Here is an 18,572-nt window from a genome sequence, read left to right as displayed (position 1 = left end):
GAGGAATTAAAAAGTTTTTTAGAACATCTTAATTTTTGGAGAGGGGATTTAAAATTTACAATAGAATTAGAAGAGGATAATAAACTTCCTTTTCTGGATGTCCTTCTTTTAAAAAATGAAAATAGTCTGGATTTTAAGATTTACAGAAAACCTACTAACAATAACAGATTTTTGTCGTTTTTCTCCGGTCATGCTCGCCAAGTAAAAATTGGTTTAATCATATCTTTAACTGACCGCATTTTTAGAATTTGTTCTCCAAAATTCATTGAGGAGGAATTATCGTTGTTAAAAGAGATTTTAATAAGTAACCATTATCCGGGTTGGTTAATTGACCAGACTTTTTCGTAAAGAAGGAAAAAATTTCTAGAATGTTCTGACGATATTCTGGAAACAACAGAAAAGAAAGATATTTTTTGTTCTCTACCATATGTTCCAGGTTTGAGTGAAAAACTTAAAAAAAATTTACAAAATAATGGTTTTAAGGTAGCTTTAAGAGGTAGTAATACTTTGGCTAGTTTTTTAAATTCTGGAAAGGATCGGACTTCCGTAGAGCAACAAAGTGGGGTTTATAAAATCCCATGTACTTGTGGAAGCTCTTATGTCGGACGTACTAACCAGAATTTAAAAACGAGATTGCTACAACATCATAATTCTATTTCATCGTCTTTAAAGCAAAATACGAAACCTGAAGATTTCACGTCAGCCCTCTCGGAGCATATCTTTAATTTTCCAAATCATTTTATTTTGTTTAAAAATGTGTCTTTGATTTCTAGGGACCAAGGTTTAAAGCAAACTTTCAGGGAAACAATCGAAATTAAAAAAAATTCTATTCAAGAATAATTCCATAAACAGAGATACAGGCGAATTTGGATTGAACTCAATTTATGATAATTTACTGAGGTCAAATAAAGTAAATATCACCTCACCTAAGAGCTATGACCTCTGTCCACGTAATATGTCAGATAATTCTAATGAACCGGAACCAAAAAGGTCAAAGAGATTTGCCTCGGCTGTTGCATTGGAAAAAAATAAGAGCAATAAACTATATGTAATTAGTTTATTTATTTTTATTCATGTCTTTTAGTTCTACTGCTGATGATGAACACTATATGTGTTCGAAATATCCAGTTAAATAATTTTATATCTATTCACTGTCAATAAAAAGGTATCATCCCTATTTTGAACTGTTTTACTTTCTACATATTGTTTAATAATTCTATTCTTTCCAAAGCAATAATGAAAGCGAGTCTCTGACCTTCCTGGATCCGGTTCGTTAGCATGAATTGAACTAGCACTTGGACAGACGTTAATCACATTGGGTGAATTAAAGTTTACTCTATCTGATTTTAATAAATTATCGTAAATTGAGATCAGACCAAATTCACCCGTGTCTCTATTTAAAACCATATTCTTAATAAAATTTCTGTAATTCCAATAGCTTCGCGAAAACTTTGCTTTAAACCCCCGGTCCCTAGAGATCAAAGAGACAAAATTGAGCAAAAATAAAATGGTCTGGAAAATCAAAAATATGTTCCGAAAGTGCTGAAGTGAAATCTTCAGGTTTAGGATTTTGCTTTAAAGCTGATGAAATAGAGTCTTGATGCTGTAGTAATCTCATTTCCAAATTCTGGTTAGTACGTCCCACATATGATATGGGACGTCCCACATATTTTACGAAAAACTAAGCAAGAAAAAACGGGTTTTAATTTCAAGAAAGTAGTGAACAAAAAATAAAAAGAAAACAACGCTTTAGTTAAAAAAAATTTCGAATGTTTCGGCCCCACGTCCGGGAGCCTTTCTCAACGAAAGAAAAACGAGATAAAGAAAGAACTAAAAAAAATTTAAAATGTGTTGTTTTGTTGTTGTTTTTTTTTTTTTTTTTTTTTTACTGCTCTGTTGAAATTAAAGCCTGCTTTTCTTGCTTAGTTTTTCGTAAATATAAAAACAGTGTGGTCTAAGAAATAATTTATAAATGGTTTACTTATTTATGGGGCCCCTTTAAGTCCATTATTAGCTAATATTTTTGTGAAAAACATTGAAACAATTGCGTTAAATTCACATTTTCTTAAATATAATTTTTGGGGCCGGTATATGGATGATATAATTTCAGTATGGAATTATAGGGAGGATGAATTAAAAGGATTTTGGAACATCTTCGTTGTTTGGGGATGATTTAAGATTTGCTGTTGAATTAGAAGAGGAGGGAAGACTTTCTTTTCTTGATGTTCTTCTTTTAAAAAACTAAAATAGTCCGGATTTAAAAATTTGCAGAAAACTGACTAATAACAATAGATTTTTGTCGTTTAACTTTGGTCACGGTCGCCAATTAAAATTTGGTTTGATCATTTTTTGAAATTTTTTGAGGAGTTGTCTTTTCTGAGAAAAATACTAATAAGCATCATGTATCCAGAGTGGTTGATTAATCAGACTTTTTTCAAAGAGAAGAAAAAAGTTTCGACATATTTCTAAGGAAGACTTGGAGACAAGACTTCCTTAGAAGGAAGATTTTGTTCCTTACCATTGGTACCCGGTCTAAGTGAAAAACTAATGATTTAAAGGTAGCTTTAAAGAGCAGTAATACTTTGGGTAGTTTTTTAATTCTGGGAAAGATCCAACTTCATTGGGGCAGCAAAGCGAGGTCTGTCAGATCCCATGTACTTGTGGAATCTCATATGTGGGACGTACTAACCAGAATTTGGAAATGAGATTACAACAGCATCGAGCGTCTATTTTATCGGCTTTAAAGCAAAATTCTAAACCTAAAGATTTCATTTCGGCCTTTTCGGAATATATTTTGATTTTCTAGACCATTTTATTTTGTTCGATAATGTTTCTTTGATTTCTAGGGACCGGGGTTTAAAGCAAAATTTTCGGGAAACTATTTAAATTAAGAAAATTTTATTCAAGAATAAGTCTTTAAATAGAGACAGGGTCAATTCGGTTTCAGATACAGTGAAGTTCAATTCACCCAATGCGATTAACCTCTGTCCAAGTGTTAGTTCAATTCAATCCAGAAAGGTCAAGGAGAGTAGCTTCTGTTTTTGCTTTGGAAAGAATAAGATTATTAAACAATATGTAGTTATTTTATTTTATATATAAATTATTGTTTTTAATTTTTTAGTTTAGTATTACTACTGATGACGGTAACTGCATATGTGACCGAAATATCTAGTATTTTTTGTGAAATTTACTACTGTCTATATTAAAAGGATTTTATCCCTATTTGAACTTTTATTTATCGTCATGAAAAGGCAATGTGGTCTCCGAAATTACCTAAGGCTTTTTAATTGAAATATCTCTCCCTATCTTGTCCCTTGAATCCGAAATAATCCACTCAATTTTAGCCCTGTCTACGTTCTTTCTGGCTCATATAAAAACATCTTAGTGTTGCTTAATATTCATCCATGTTGAACCTACAGTCATGTGTGGGAATCAAGGACGGCAAAATGTTTGTTTCTTTTTTTTTTGTAAGATGTCAAACGGGTAAATAGTATTAGTTTTAGCAATTCATCCTTATGACTGCCAAGCCTGCTCCATCATTTACCTTAAACATAATGTGTTTTTCTTATTTCAGACATGGAGTCTAGATAACCTAGGAGTTCCCGGAATTGAGATTTATCTTGGATGTTGTGCTGCCCCTAAAGAAGATGAATTAGTTAAAATTTGGGATGATCAGAAGCAAGCATTAAAAGCCATTGCCACTGCCAATCTAAATGGTATCTCAGGTAGGTTTACTGAAGTGTTTACTTTTCCGAATTTTACTGTTTAAGATGCAAAGAAATCGTAAACGATGTTGTTTGATATTATTTTGTTTGCTCCTATGTAAGTTACGACTCTTTTCTTTCTCCCTGTTTCTCTTTATATGTGTACACACACACACACAAACATATATATATATATATATATATATATATATATATATATATATATATATATATATATATATATATATATATATATATATATTATATATTATATATTTATATTTCTTTTATACATTTAGCTTATTTTTTGAATATATTTTGTGCAAATTCTTTCTAATTGCTTCATGCATGATGAGCTTGCAGCTTTTTTAATACTGTAGCCTGGTGGTTAGTCATTATTCAAGGCATTTTGTATCATATGGATGGAATGTTGTGCTACATAGGCTTAAAAATTGACTTATTTCGCACATCCGGAAAATCATTTGGGAAATTCCTTATGCCCTAGAAATGTTGTTTTTTTATGGCACTTGGTTTACCAAGTGACATATAGCGATCGCAAATTCTGTGGGTCTGTCTGTCCCGGTTATGCTAGTTTAAGCACTTCCAGATAAGCTAGGACGGTGAAAATGGGCAGGCGTATCAGGGACCAAATCAGATCAAATTAGAAATAGTTGTTTCCCCGATTCTATCATCTGTGGGGGGAGCGGGGGGACGGTTAATTCGGAAAAAATGAGGTATTTTTAACTTACGAACGGGTGATCGGATCTTAATGAAATTTGACATTTAGAAGGATATCGCGTCTCAATACTCTTATTTTAAATCCCAACCGTATCCGGTGACATTGGGGGGAGTTGGAGGGGGAAACCTAAAATCTTGGAAAACGCTTATCAAATTAAATCAAATCTATCAAATTAAATCTTGATCAAATTAGTAATATTCGTTTTCCCGATTCGATCATCTGCGGGGGGGAGTGGGGGACGGTAAATTCGGAAAAATTAGAAAAAATGAGGTATTTTTAACTTACGAATGGGTTATCAGATCTTACTGAAATTTGATATTTAGAAGGACCTCGTGTCTCAGAGCTATTATTTTAAATCCCAACCGTATCCGGTGATATTGGGGGAGTTGGAGGGGCGAAACGGGAAATCTTGGAAAACGCTTACAGTGAGGAGATCGGGATGAAACTTGGTGGGAAGAATAAGCACAAGTCCTAGATACGTGATTGACGTAACCGGACTGAATCCGCTCTCTTTGGGTGAGTTGGGGGGGGGCTTAATTCAGAAAAATTAAGGCATTTTTAACTTAAGAACTGGTGACCAAATCTTAATGAAACTTGATATTTAGAAGGGAACCATGTCTCAGAGCTCTTATTTTAAATTCCAGCCAGATCTGGTGATATTGGGGGGAGTTGGAGGGGGAAACCGGAAATCTTGGAAAACGATTAGAGTGGAGAGATCGGGATGAAACTTGATGGCTAGAATAAGCGAATACCGTAGATACGTGATTGACGTAACCGGACTGGATCCGCTCTCTTTGGGGGAGTTAGGGGTCCTTGGCCTTTTTAGAGTTCGGTGCTTCTGAACGTGCTAGGACGATGAAAATCGGTGGGCGTGTCAGGGACCTGCACAAATTGACTTGATAAAGTCGTTTTCCCCGATTCGACCATATGGGGGCTGAAGAGAGGGGAAAAACTAGAAAAAATGTGGTATTTTTAACTTACGAGTGTGTTATCAGACCATAATGAAATTTTGATATTTAGAAGGGCCTGGTGTCTTAGAGCTCTTATTTTAAATCCTGGGTGGCATTAAGCCTCTGGTTTTCCTTTTAAATCAATCCATTGATTCTTAGAATTTTGCTAGAGCTAATACCATATGAGCTCTTGGCTCTTGACTCTTCTGACCTCGTCACACGTGCCATATGAGCTCTTGTTATTGTTTTGAACTCCTACCTCCTGCTTCCTCCTCCAACAAAGTCCTTTTATTTATCTCTCCTAATGTGTCAACTGAGTTTACACAAATAATTTATAAATTAAAAGCAGTATCTAGCTAAATTTTATCATAAGTTGGTATTTTCACAGAACCGGTTACGAAAAATTTCGTTTTATAATCGAGACGTAGTCTTGTAAAACTAGGCTGACTATTGGATGTGCAATAAAACTTTATTTCAGCATGTCTATTAAAAAGTTGTTTCTGGGGATTCAGCAATTTCTGGCAACTGTTAAGACATATAGCTCGAAGCTTGAAATATTACACTACAAAAGACCTTATTTCATCTTTCCTTTGGGTCGGTTCGTTATTTAGCCCAGATTTTTGTACTGAACTTTTGACAACGAGTGTAAATTGTACATTGTTTGCTTTTAGTCAGTACAAAAAGGAAGGCGAATATTGAAAATAAAGGGGGAAAATAAGGATTCCCTGTTACAAATAAATTAAAAACAATATTAAGTGGTTTTATCTTTCAATACCCCCCCCCCACTTCCCCTTCTTCTGTATATTCCACAATACTTTTGCAATTTTATCTAGTGAGCAGCAGAACTTCTGGGACAACAGGCATAAAAAAAGAAAATGAGGTGGACTCTCTTATGAGCACCGGAAAGTCTACGAGAAATAATTGCTTCAGGTATCCCTTGTGTAACGTCACACAGTTATTTTTAGAAATAAAGACTAGTAATTGGTTGGGAATTACCAATAAATAATTATGCTGGTATATAATCCGAGTTCTTTTTTTCTGTTTATGCAAGCATTAATCAGGATCCAGTCCAAATGCTGTGTCGTTTACTAGGCTATAATATCCTCGAGAGGTGCCACCCCTCTAGGTCAGCACTGTTAGCAGTCATGGGTTTGGTTAGGAAAGCTCGTGAAAGGTCCACCCTTATGCCACTATGAGACCGCGCAAAGCAGAATTCCCCTGTCAAGGGTGGCGGGAATAAAAGAATTTACAGGATTTTTTTTCTTGAATTTTTTGGTCAGAATCTAACAGCAATTTTTTTCAACAATGTTTTGAATTTTGCTAACAATTATTAGGAGAAATTGTCTGTTGGTTCACGGAAAAATAATTTCTAGAAAAAGTGTTGCTAATATATTGTTTTTTTTTAGGTCGGTGGAAACAGACTTAATTTGCCTGTTGTTTACAGTTCTTTTTTTTATCTCTTCTGCTCCTACTCAAATCTATGCCCCTGTATGTCATTTTATATATTGGATTCTTGCGTTTCTGTCGCTTCATAAATAAAATGAAACGAAAACATAATAACGGGTAAAATTCTTGATCAGGACTGTACAAAATGAAATATATATATATATATATATATATATATATATATATATATATATATATATATATATATATATATATATATATATATATATATATATATTTATATTTATATATATATATATACATTTATATTTATATATATATATATACATTTATATTTATATATATATATATACGAATGAGAATATAAAAAAAGAAATCTAGATTAACGAGCTGACACTTACTAGGAAACAAAAAAGAATGAATTTAAAAATGTAAGTAAAGAAGTTTTTGAAAAAGTTTTTTCAAACAGAATCAAGCATAAATTCAAACGAGTTTCAAAGTTCATTCCTGTATCGTTTTTTCTTCTTTTTCTATTCTGTTTTAATTTTTTTTTTTTTTTTTTTTTTGTCCATTAAGGCTTTCGAAGATGAAGCGCAATATTTGAACTTTTATTAGTATGTATTTTTTCTCGTTCTCCCTGTCTTGAACTAAGTTTTTACCGATTATTATGTTTTCGTTTTATTTTAATTACAAATGGAAAGACAATGTGGCTTAAAAAATTATTTCCTATTGCTTTACAGGAGTGGCATCAAGCAATGAAGGTCATCCTATCACAAATGCTGCCATTAAAGTTTATGTTGGTGAAGTTTCTGTTGCTAACATTTCTACTGGGGCTTTTGGGCAATTTTCAGTTCTTACATCTCCTGGAGAAATAACGCTTAATGTTTACAGCTATGGATATTACGATCTATCTAAGGTAAAAACAGCCTAAAAGTGTGAAATAGGCCTGTTAACACTGAACGTAAGCTTTTTAGAAATTCGCAAGATTGACAAATTAGTAGATGAAAGTCTAACTCTTTTTGTTTACTTCTCTTTCTTTTTCTTGAAACAAAAAGAGAAAAAGAGAAAAGAAAAGATTTCTTTCTTTGTTTACTTCCTCCTTTTTTTATGGCACTGGGTGTTAACCAAGTGACATATAGCGATCGCAAATTCTGTCGGTCTGTCTGTCCCGGTTTTGCTACTTTAGGCACTTCCAGGTAAGCTAGGACGATGAAATTTGGCAGGCGTATCAGGGACCGGACCAGATTAAATTAGAAATAGTCGTTTTCGTGATTTGACCATCTGGGGGGGGGGGGGAGTGGGGGGGGATCGGTTAATCCGAAAAAAATAGAAAAAATGAAGTATTTTTAACTTACAACGGGTGATTGGATCCTAATGAAATTTGATGTTTGTAAGGATATCGTGTCTAAGAGCTCTTTTTTAAAATCCCGACCAGATCCGGTGACTTTGGGGGGATTGGGGGGGCTAAAATCTTGGAAAACGCTTAGAATTGGGGGATCGGGACGAAACTTGGTGGGAAAAATAAGCAGAAGTCCTAGATACGTGATTGACATAACCGGTTGGATCTGCTCTGTTTGGGGGAGTTGGAGGGGGGGTTAATTCAGAAAATTAGAAAAAATGAGGTATTTTTAACTTACGAGGGAGTGATCGGATCTTAATGAAATTTGAATTTTGGGAGAATATCGTGTCTCAGAGTTCTTATTTTAAATCCCGACTGGATCTGGTAACATCGGGGGAAATTGAGGGGGGAACCTAAAATCTCGGAAAACGCTTAGAGTTTAGGGATCAGAATGAAACTTGGTGGGAAAAATAAGCGCACGTCCTAGATACGTGATTGACATAACCGGAACGGATCCGCTCTCTTTGGGGAGTTGGGGGGCGGGGTTAATTCTGAAAAATTAGAAAAAATGAGGTATTTTGAAGTTACGAAGGAGTAATCGGATCTTAATGAAATTTGATTTTTAGAAGGATGTCGTGTCCTCAGAGCTCTTGCTTTAAATCCCGACCGGATCTGGTGACATTGGGGGGAGTTCGGGGGGGACTTAAAATCTTGGAAAACGCTTAGAGTGGAGGGATCGGGATAAAACTTGGAGGAACGGATCCGCTCGCTTTGGGGGAGGAGGGTTTATTTCTGAAAAATTAAAAAAATGAGGTATTTTTAACTTACGAAGGAGTGATCGGATCTTAATGAAATTTGATATTTAGAAGGATATCGTATCTCAGAGGTCTTATCTTAAATCCCGACCGGATGCAGTGAAGAGGAAGTTGGAGGGGGCGGAACCTAAAATCTTGGAAAATGCTTAGAGTGGGTGGATCGGGATGAAACTTGATGGGAAAAATAAGCACAAGTCCTAGATACGGGATTGACATAACCGGAACGGATCTGCTCACTTTGGGGGAGTTTGGGGAGGGTTGATTCTAAAAAATTAGAAAAAATGAGGTATTTTTGACTTACAAAAGAGTGATCGTATCTTAATGAAATTTCATATTTAGAAGGACCTCGAAACTCAGATCTCTTATTTTAAATCTCGGCCGGATCCAGTGTCATTAGGGGGGGGGACCGGAAATTTGGAAAACGCTTAAAGCGGAGAGATCAGGATGAAACTTGGTGGAAAGAATAAGCACAACTCCAAGATAGGTGACTGACATAACCGGACCGGATCCGCTCTCTTTGGTGGAGTTGGGGGGGGGGAGTAATTCGGAAAAATTAGAAAAAATTAGCTATTTGTAACTTACGAACGGGTGATCAGATCTTAATGAAATTTGATATTTAGAAGTAATTCATGTCTCAGAGCTCTTATTTCAAATCCTGACCAGATCTTTTGACATTGGGGGTAGTTGGAGGGGTATACCGGAAATCTTGGAAAATGCATATAAATGTCGTATGTACGTGATTGACGTAACCGTACTGGATCTGCTCTCTTTGGTGGAGTTAGGTGGTGGGGTTCAGTGCTTTGGTGAGTTTGGTGCTTTCTGGACGTGCTAGGACGATGAAAATTGGAAGGCGTGTCAAGAAGCTGCACAAATTGACTTGATAAAGTCGTTTTTCCCGATTCGATCATCTGGGGGGCTGAAGGGGGAGAAAAAATTAGAAAAATTGAGGTATTTTTAAATAGATTTACATTCTGTTAACCTATTTCTGGGGGCCAACCATCCTGTGCTTTCGCACACCCTTCCTGTTTACCTTCCCCAAATTTTAAGATTTGGTAAATAGATTACAGGTAAATACTCAATATTTCTTTTGTGCATTGTTAATTAAATATGTTAAGTGATAAGTTTATTATCTTTTTTCTTAGTCTTTTGTGGTTTTTTGTGCTGTTTTTGTATTCAGTGTAAAAATTTGAAAATTTCTTTCTCCATCTTAAATTCTGTTAATTGAACATGTTATTAACTCCTATGTTTAGGATACTTTGGGAGCCAAGTAACAGTTTATTGATAAGGTTCTTCGTCTTTTTCTTTTTTTTACCTTCTTTGTTTTTTCATTCAATGTACGTTGATCGTCCTGGCTCCCTCTTAAAAGAGGGAAATTCCTCTCATTTTTCCACATAATGCACTGCCCCAAATTTGAAAGAACTTAGATTAATTTGAAATTTCCTTTCTCCCCCTTAAAAGGGGGAAATTGTCTGTTTTCTCATCCTAATAAAGATAGATTGCCCGGCAGCTTACAAGATCAAAGATCATGTAGTTTGGTCATTGATATTATTCACTTCATTTTATTAAGTAAATTAAAGCAATCTAGTCATCATTATTTTCCTTTTTTTACTTCTTCCTGTTCTTTTTTGTGTTTCTGTTAATTAAACATGTTAACTGACTAGTTCCGTCTCTTTTTCCTTCATTTGTGTTGCGATATCAACACTTTGGTTTTGTCCTTTTTTTTTCTAGCACCCTGATTTCAGCTTATTCCTAGAAAGTGGTAAGGGTCTAACCTCTGCGGTTTTTACGGAAAGTGTGGACCTTAGGCCTGATTGATGAATATGACTTTTGCATTTTGGAAAGCTTCGTAGAACTCTTGCTTAGGGCCCAATAAGATGGTTTTTGCTTGTCCTTGAGCCAGAGCCTATAGTGTGTGAAGTGAAGTTGTATAGCCTATGTCAGAAAGAACCTATCTGAAGTTATGCAGTCAAGCTTTCTTTTCATCAAACCATGTTTCTGCTTTCGAGTGGAAAGCTCTGTTCAAGCGGGCAAGTAGGCTGGCACCAGTTTCAAATTGATGGACTAAAATCTATAAGTGTTAAATATATGTGGCAGTTACCCGGCCCCACAGCCAATATATCTTCTTTGAGCGATAAATACAAAAACTGACAGAAATAAAAAAGTGGCATTTTTCTACGGGTCTGAAAGTGCTGCCATCTATTATTTCTACCCATTTCTGTTCGTGATTTCAGCTAAGTTTATCATCCGGTTTTTCGCAGTTGGGATTGCAGTAGAGAAATGGTATCTGATGTGCCTATTAAACTTTAAAAGTTCTCTCATAGCTAAAAAAAAAATTTTGCTTATCCTGTGCTCCTTTCTAAGTGATGACGTTAGAAATTTGGCTCACGGCAAAGATCAACTTTTTTGAACTAAGACAGATACATTCTTTTTTTCAACGGCAGTCGAAAGCTTAGATAATCATCTTAGTCGAAGATAATCATCTTCGGCAATGAGGGGTTCGCAGCTTTTGCTAGTTGGTGTACCTATTATTTGTTTCTGGTGTGTTTGATGGCAAGACCAATTTGGGTCCCAGTGGTAAGACATGTAGGGGACTTGTTTATTTTGAGATCCTTACAGATTAACAGCTTCAGCGTTTAATCGAAGCGAGGAAACAAAACCAAAGTGTCGCTCTCGCAACACTTTGCTTGGCGAAGCCGAACAAACGTTGCCGCAACACCTCACGTTGTCAATGCAACATAGATCTAGTTTTTGGTGTGTTTCTGTTAATTGAATGTTTTAAGTGACTAACTTCTTCTAGCTTTGCTTCATCTTTTAATTTCTTTGTTTTTTCATTTCGTCACTCTCTTTTTTTTTTCTCGTAATAAAGCTGGATTGCCGTACAGTTTGTAAAACCTTAAATGATCCATTTCGGGCATTGTCATCATTCACTTCGATTAGTAAATAGGTTATCAGCAATTTGATTACTAATTGTTTTTAATTCTTCATCCTTTTTTGTGTCTGTTAATCAAACATATTAGCGACAAGTTAATTTTTCTTATTTTCCTCTTCGTCTGTTTTTATGGCATTTGATATTTACCAAGTGACATATAGCGAACGCAATTTCTGTTCGTCGGTCTGTCTGTCTTTCGGTCCCGGTTTTGCTAGTTCGGGCACTTCCAGATAAACTAGGACGATGAAAGTTGGCTGGCGTATCAGGGACCGGACCAGATCAAATAGGAAATTGTCGCTTCCCCGATTTGACTATCTGGGGGGGGGGGGGGTAATTTGGAAAAATTAGAAAAATGAGGTATTTTTAAATTACGAACGGGTGATTAGATCTTTATGAAATTTGATATTTATGTTTGTTTTTATCTTACAAATGGGTGATCGAATCTTAATGAAACTTGATATGTAGAAAGATCTCATATCTCGGATGCTGCATTTTCATTTCGAATCATCGGGACTTTGGGGGTTGGAAGGGCTTAGCGGAAATCTTGGAAAACGCTTAGAGGGGGGAGATCGGGATGAAACTTGGTGGGAAGAATAAGCACAAGTTCCAGATACGTGATTGACATAACCGGACCGGATCTGATCTCTTTGGGGATTTGGGGAGGGGGAGATTTGCAGTGCTTTAGCAAGTTCAGTGCTTCTGGACGAACAGCAAAGTCCATAACTCTAGCACTGAGTCTAATTTTAGATTCCGACTTCGTCACAAGTGCCATATGAGGTCTTGGCTCTTGTTATTTGCTTTGTTTTATCCTTCAATGATATAAGGGCTTCAAAAGTTCTTTTTCCACTTAAGAGGAAGCAAGTTGCCAATTTTTGTCTCGTAGTAAAGTTGAATTGTCCTGCAGTTTGTAAATCATATTTGACAGTTATACAGTTTGCACTGTTACTATTCACTTTATTTAGTTAATAAAAAGAAGCAACTGGAGTTTATATTATTTGAGATTACAAACCTGACTTACAATGTTTGTGATTTCTTGGGAGGTATCCATAGTACAAGCTTCAGAAAAGAGTTTGGTGGTGGAGTGTTCCTCTCTTTTTAGCCTCAGGTGGCAAACTGCTGCGCCGATTTTATGATCTTAGCAGTAGCAGTGTTTTCTTTTCTTTTTTTCGTGAGGTCCCAGTATTTTTTATAGTTTGTAATCATGATTTAGCTGTGAAGGCTTATGTTTAAAAAAATAATAGATCGTTTTGGACCCCAGCTGCTGTCAAATTTCATACTTCTTTTTTATAAAATGTTGCTCAAGTAGTTTGAAGTTGAATTACTGACAAATTTGACGTTAGCTCATGCATGAAAAAAGAATCGCTAGTCTTTGAACAACTTGTGAAATGTTTGTGGTACACAATTTCTCCAATATATAAAAATTTTATTTGAAAATTAAAACTTGGATTGGGAAAAATACAACTTAGTTTCGAATATTTATTTTCATTTAATGGGTACCTAGCATTCCCTCTAGTATGTTATCTTGCCTATTATCTAGTCTACCAATATGTCAAATGAAGCTTGTTTCGGCAATATTATGTGTTGTTCATAATTTGAAGTGTGTTACTAATTATTTTTGTGTTTTGCCTTGCCTAAAATTAGGCAATCCTGCTCACAGCAAGAATAATTATGGTTTTGTGCCATTTTTTAGTGTCCGGTCTAAGTTTGGTTTTTTTTTTTTTTTTTTTTTTTTTTTTTTTTTTTTTTTTTTTTTTTTTTTTTTTTTTTTTTTTAACTTAGTGTAGACAAAAACATAAGTAGAGGGAATCTCGTAAAAGGGAAACTTAATTGTTTATTTTTTTACTCTTAACCAACATTTTACTTCTTTTTTGTTCTTTTTTTTTAATGAACGCCTGTTAATTATTTCTAAGGCCAGCTCCGGGAAAAACTCTTTCGTTTTTTCTGATAGATTTATTTTCAATGAAAATTTTAGGATTTTTGCGAAAAAGAAAAGAATTATGCTTTGATTTTTGTTCTTAGTCTATAAAAAAAAGTTCAGCTCCCTAAGTCTATATCCCTTATTTGTGCCGTTAGGGATTTGATTAATCAGACCAGTGGATTATTAGCAAGGCATTCGGTGGTCCTAAGGGACTCGAAATTACTGAAACTTATTGCTGGAAAAAGACAATCTGAAAAGCTTGGAGGAGCAGGTGGATCGTATAGAAATTATTGAACAAATCTTGTGTCTAGAATTACCTCTTTTAGTCTTTTAAAAAGTAATGACATGGACTTATTGCAATATATCTTTTTAGGTTATTAACGTTCATACTGGTGAGATGATTCGACTTACATTGTCTGTTGAAAAAGATAAGCGAGTTGTTGGAATGCCCCGTTTTGCTTTTATGCTTGTTGCAGTTTCTTTAATTCTGTTAGCCCTTGTGATAATCTTGGCCCTTTATATGTGTTGTGTTCGGAGTAGGGTGAACCGTCGGCGTGAAGGCTTTCGCATATTGAATCATAATACCCTTTTCCAAGATGATTCAAGTGACGATGATTCGGATTCTGATGGCAGTTTTACGAAGAAGAAAAGGAAAGCGTTTCGAGGGAAATTTATACAAAGACAGTACAGAGATGAAACAAGTGATTCTGAAAGTGAGATTGAGCTTTTTAGTCAGAAGAAAGGGCAAAAAAATGGACTACTTAATAATAATATGAGCACAGGTTTTGTCTAAACTTAGCAAATACCTAAGGAAGAAGAGAAAAACCTTTATGCAATTAATACAATGACTAATAGTGAATTTGAATTAATCGAGAATAACGTGAGTAAGAAATTTATACAAAGACATTACAGAGATGAAACAAAGTGATTTTGAAAGTGAGATTGAGCTGATTCTGTTTAAGTTTTAGCAAATATCTAAGGAAGAAGAGCCAAAAATGGTCTGCGTCATAACGATATAGCATCAGAACAAGTTTAACTTTATGGAATAGACTGTATTTTTAATTAGAATTGACCAGTATAATTAGTATAAGAGTAGCCATCATCATTAAGAAAATCATAAAGAAACTTAGTTTCTATCAGAATAGATGCTATGAAATCAAGGTTGCATCCAGAGAGGAGAATTAACCGGATTTACCCCTGCCCTCCTTCCTCCTAAAATTTCCGCCCCAGTAGTAAAAAATCTAATAAAAATGTCCATATAAGTAAATTTTATGAGCTTTCTTTGCACCCCTGCCCTCTGAAAAAAAATTTAACCTCTTCCCCCAAACAAAAATCCTGGATACACCCCTTTATGAAAAGTAAGATCAAGGAATCGTTTAATACATACACACTAAGTTATCAACATTTGTATCAGTAATTGGGTTTATTTGAAAGAAAAAACTGGTTAATCAGTCTTATATAAGTACATGTTTTTGGCACGTAGGCCGGTGCTCCATTGGATTTCAAATCGAAGCAAGAGCCTCCTATTTTTGGGACTCATGCGGGGTGGGTCTGGGTTGGTTGGTATGTTATGAAAAGTTGTGATAGTAGCTTGCTAATTCTATTAACCGAGAAATTCAAAAAGTAAAACATAATGGTATAATAACATCTCCTTGTTTATAACGAACTTCCTGTACTCCTTGGACATTGTATCAATTAGATGGTTTTTTGGTTTGGAGAAGTTTTGAATTGATTCTGGAAGGTTGGGCCTCTTGAAATTATTTCCTGGTTTTTTTTCCTTGGTTAGAGCAAGAATTATGTTTGGCCTTTATGACCTTATATTTTTGGCTCTTGGAAAGGGGATATGTGAACGATTGCATTAGTGCATCAGAGTAGTTGCGTTCCTTCATCTACAATATTTTATTATGTTTTCTGAAGTAACAGTTTTAGCATGTGATTATTTCATTCGTATACAGTGTACACACTGAGGTAGAACTGTCCCATCTGCTTTGCTTTATGGATATCTCTGAAAACCAAAATTGGCTGAATTGGCTATTGGTATATCTAGTTATAGAGATAGGAAATTCTTGGGTACCAGAATTAATAAGCTGCTCACCTAAATTTAGATCCAAGGTATGGGTACCAAAGTACTGATTTTAGTTTTATTTTCAATCTAAGGTATAAGCTTGTTTCCTTGCTTTAAGATCTCAAGCTCGGAACAAATGAGAACGAATATATGCATGTCATGCAAAGCCGTTCCTATAGTGGGCGGTACCCGGGAAAAGATTACTTATTGCCTCACTACCGACTCAACTATAAGCAAAAGTAAGCCAAATCAAAGTGAAAAATATGATCAAAAGGGGGGGGCAATCTCCCAGTTGCAGCTCTCCACCAGCGGTGGTTCTCGGGGCTGCTGACTCGGCTGCCCTCTTTGAACGGCTCCGATGTCATGCATTCATTTTAATGATAGACAACTGTTTATATTATGAAGCCTTGGTTCTTTTTTGTTAAACGGGTAGTTTTATCTCTTTTGAATCATATGCGTACTAAATTTCTGTAAACCTTTTGGAAATTATTTTTGAACGTTATTTAAGGGTTGGACTGGTTTTGGCTGTAAAAATGCAGTTTCTAAGGCTAGCTGTCGAAACCCACGAATCTTATAATAAACAAGTATTCTTGTTTGAACTCTCAACAAACGAAAGCATAGCAATTATTTTCTTTGAACATCTTATAACAATTTTGATTTAGTAATGAAAAGACATAAACTTACTAATTTGAATTTAAATAAAAATTTTCGCATGCTGACCATTGGTATGCGTATTACAGGTGCTAATCTCCTGATTTTGTACCGACGGCTTGGAGTGCAATGCGTGATTGGGTACAAATCATCCGACGCTCCCCGTGTCTTTCTTCTAGATTTTTCCAGGTACATATTTAGAGCTGGGTCGACTATGGCTAAGCTTACAGTCACATCATTGACCCCCGTTCCAAACCAAATAACGAGCGACACCGGGACTCGAACCCTTGTCCTCAGGATTTCAAGTCTAGTGCTTGAAAGCGCTGTTTAGGTTTTCAAATGATTTTTTTGTGAAAGTAAAGCGTGACGGTATACTTCCAAAGAACAGACGGTACGCTATATGAGGACTTTATGGAGTCCACTGCAAGTTCACTTTGTTTAACTGGATATAGAAGCCAACTTATATCAGAATCGTGTTTAATAAATTATCCACCCTCTGCCACCGACCAATTGTGTATAAAAAATAATTTGAAATCCTTTGCTTTTAATCTCTATTTTTCTGAAATCTGTGAGTTTTCTGTGAATCTTTTTCATAAGTTTTTTAATAAGGTAAATTTTTTTGCAATAGAAAAATTTTCGTGGAATATTAGAGATAACCCTAAGTCTTTTAATCAAACTGTTTTTAGCGAATAACCTCGTAAATTCTCTTTGATAAAGTGTATTTAGAAGCTATGCTATTTCAGATTTCTGACTAATCACTCTCTGTCACCGTCCAATTTTATTTTTGTATTTATATTATCGTTTGAGAAGGGTTTTTTTAGTTAGTTTTATAAAGTGGTTTTGGAAGCTAAACTATTTCAGAAATCTTCTTCAAAATTTTAAATGTATAAATGTCAATAGTCAAGATGAACCATTCAGTTTTCCAATAGCACATTTACTAGGGTGCTAACAGCCTCGTATGAGGGGTTGTAGTTTTTAATGCTGATTTAGTGCTTACGGATTATTTTGTTTTAGAAGTTATGTCTTTCTTAACTTAAATCTGGGTTTTGCTTGTTCACGCTCAATATACAAAAAAAATTGCATGCATGAGAGACATATCCGTAAATACCATGTTTAAGCTACTTGATTAGACCTGCTTTTCCCATTCATTCTTGAAGTTTGCATATGTTTTATTTACCAAAAGCACTGACATCTGAAAAATTACATAACAGTCAGTATTTATTTTATTTGGTAGTTATTAAAAGCAATTTTTATATTTCATCGTCCCCTCCTCCCTCTTCTAAAATGACTTAACCATTCTGAAAAAGATACTTGGAATGAACCGACCTCTTATTACCTGGATCTTACTTTACTTTCTAGAATAGTTTAGTTTCCTCGCCTGTTACTTAGATTTAAGAGAGTAATTTGTTTTTTGTACTATAAACGTGAAGCAAGAATAAGGCCTGCAACTTTGTTTCTGTACGTAACTAACTGTTTAAAAATTCAAATATCTGTGTTTTAACGTGCATTTGATCATACTATTTTTTACGCGATTTTTCACTTAGCTGCCTTATTTATTCATATCTTTCGTTTCACATGTTTTTGTATCAATTGTTTGTTTTTAATATTGTTGCGGATATGGTGATATCTTTCTGGAAAATAAAAAAAAATATTGAGGAAACTTTTGCTCTGGATTTTAAGAAATTAGTATAAGGTTACTGTGACATAACTACATCTTCGGTTGGGCATATAAAAATTGCAGTGTCCTACATTCTCTCTCTCTCTCTCTCTCTCTCTCTATATATATATATATATATATATATATATATATATATATATATATATATATATATATATATATATATATATATATATATATAATATATCGCAAATTATGTCGGTCTGTCCGTCTGTCGGTTCCGGTTTTGCTTGTTTAGGCACTTCCACATAAGCTAGGATGATGAAATGCGCAGGCGTATCAGGGACCAGACCATATTAAATTAGAAATAGATATTTCCCCGATTCGACTATCTGGGGGGGGGGGGGGTAATTCAGAAGAAATAGAAAAAATGTGGC

General features: G+C 34.9%; 1 protein-coding gene across 2 annotated transcripts in view; it reads left to right on the top strand.

The window, feature by feature from the left end:
• LOC136033915 (carboxypeptidase D-like) overlaps positions 1-18,177 on the top strand; it is a 218,828-nt gene extending 200,651 nt beyond the window's left edge. The window contains exons 22-24 of one of the 2 annotated variants that reach the window (XM_065714930.1): positions 3,575-3,725; positions 7,541-7,716; positions 14,175-18,177. In XM_065714930.1, the coding sequence (XP_065571002.1) occupies positions 3,575-3,725; positions 7,541-7,716; positions 14,175-14,594 (747 nt within the window). In that variant the 3' untranslated portion in view covers positions 14,595-18,177. The remainder of the gene's footprint in view (positions 1-3,574; positions 3,726-7,540; positions 7,717-14,174) is intronic. The other variant, XM_065714931.1, reaches the window with a different exon arrangement.
• The last annotated feature ends 395 nt before the right edge of the window (positions 18,178-18,572 follow it).

The sequence above is a fragment of the Artemia franciscana genome, chromosome 12, assembly GCF_032884065.1.
Source record: "Artemia franciscana chromosome 12, ASM3288406v1, whole genome shotgun sequence".
NCBI classification, from domain to species: Eukaryota; Metazoa; Arthropoda; class Branchiopoda; order Anostraca; family Artemiidae; genus Artemia; species Artemia franciscana.
The sequence above is the reverse complement of the archived record's forward strand: the minus strand, read 5'-3'. Positions and strand labels throughout refer to the sequence as shown.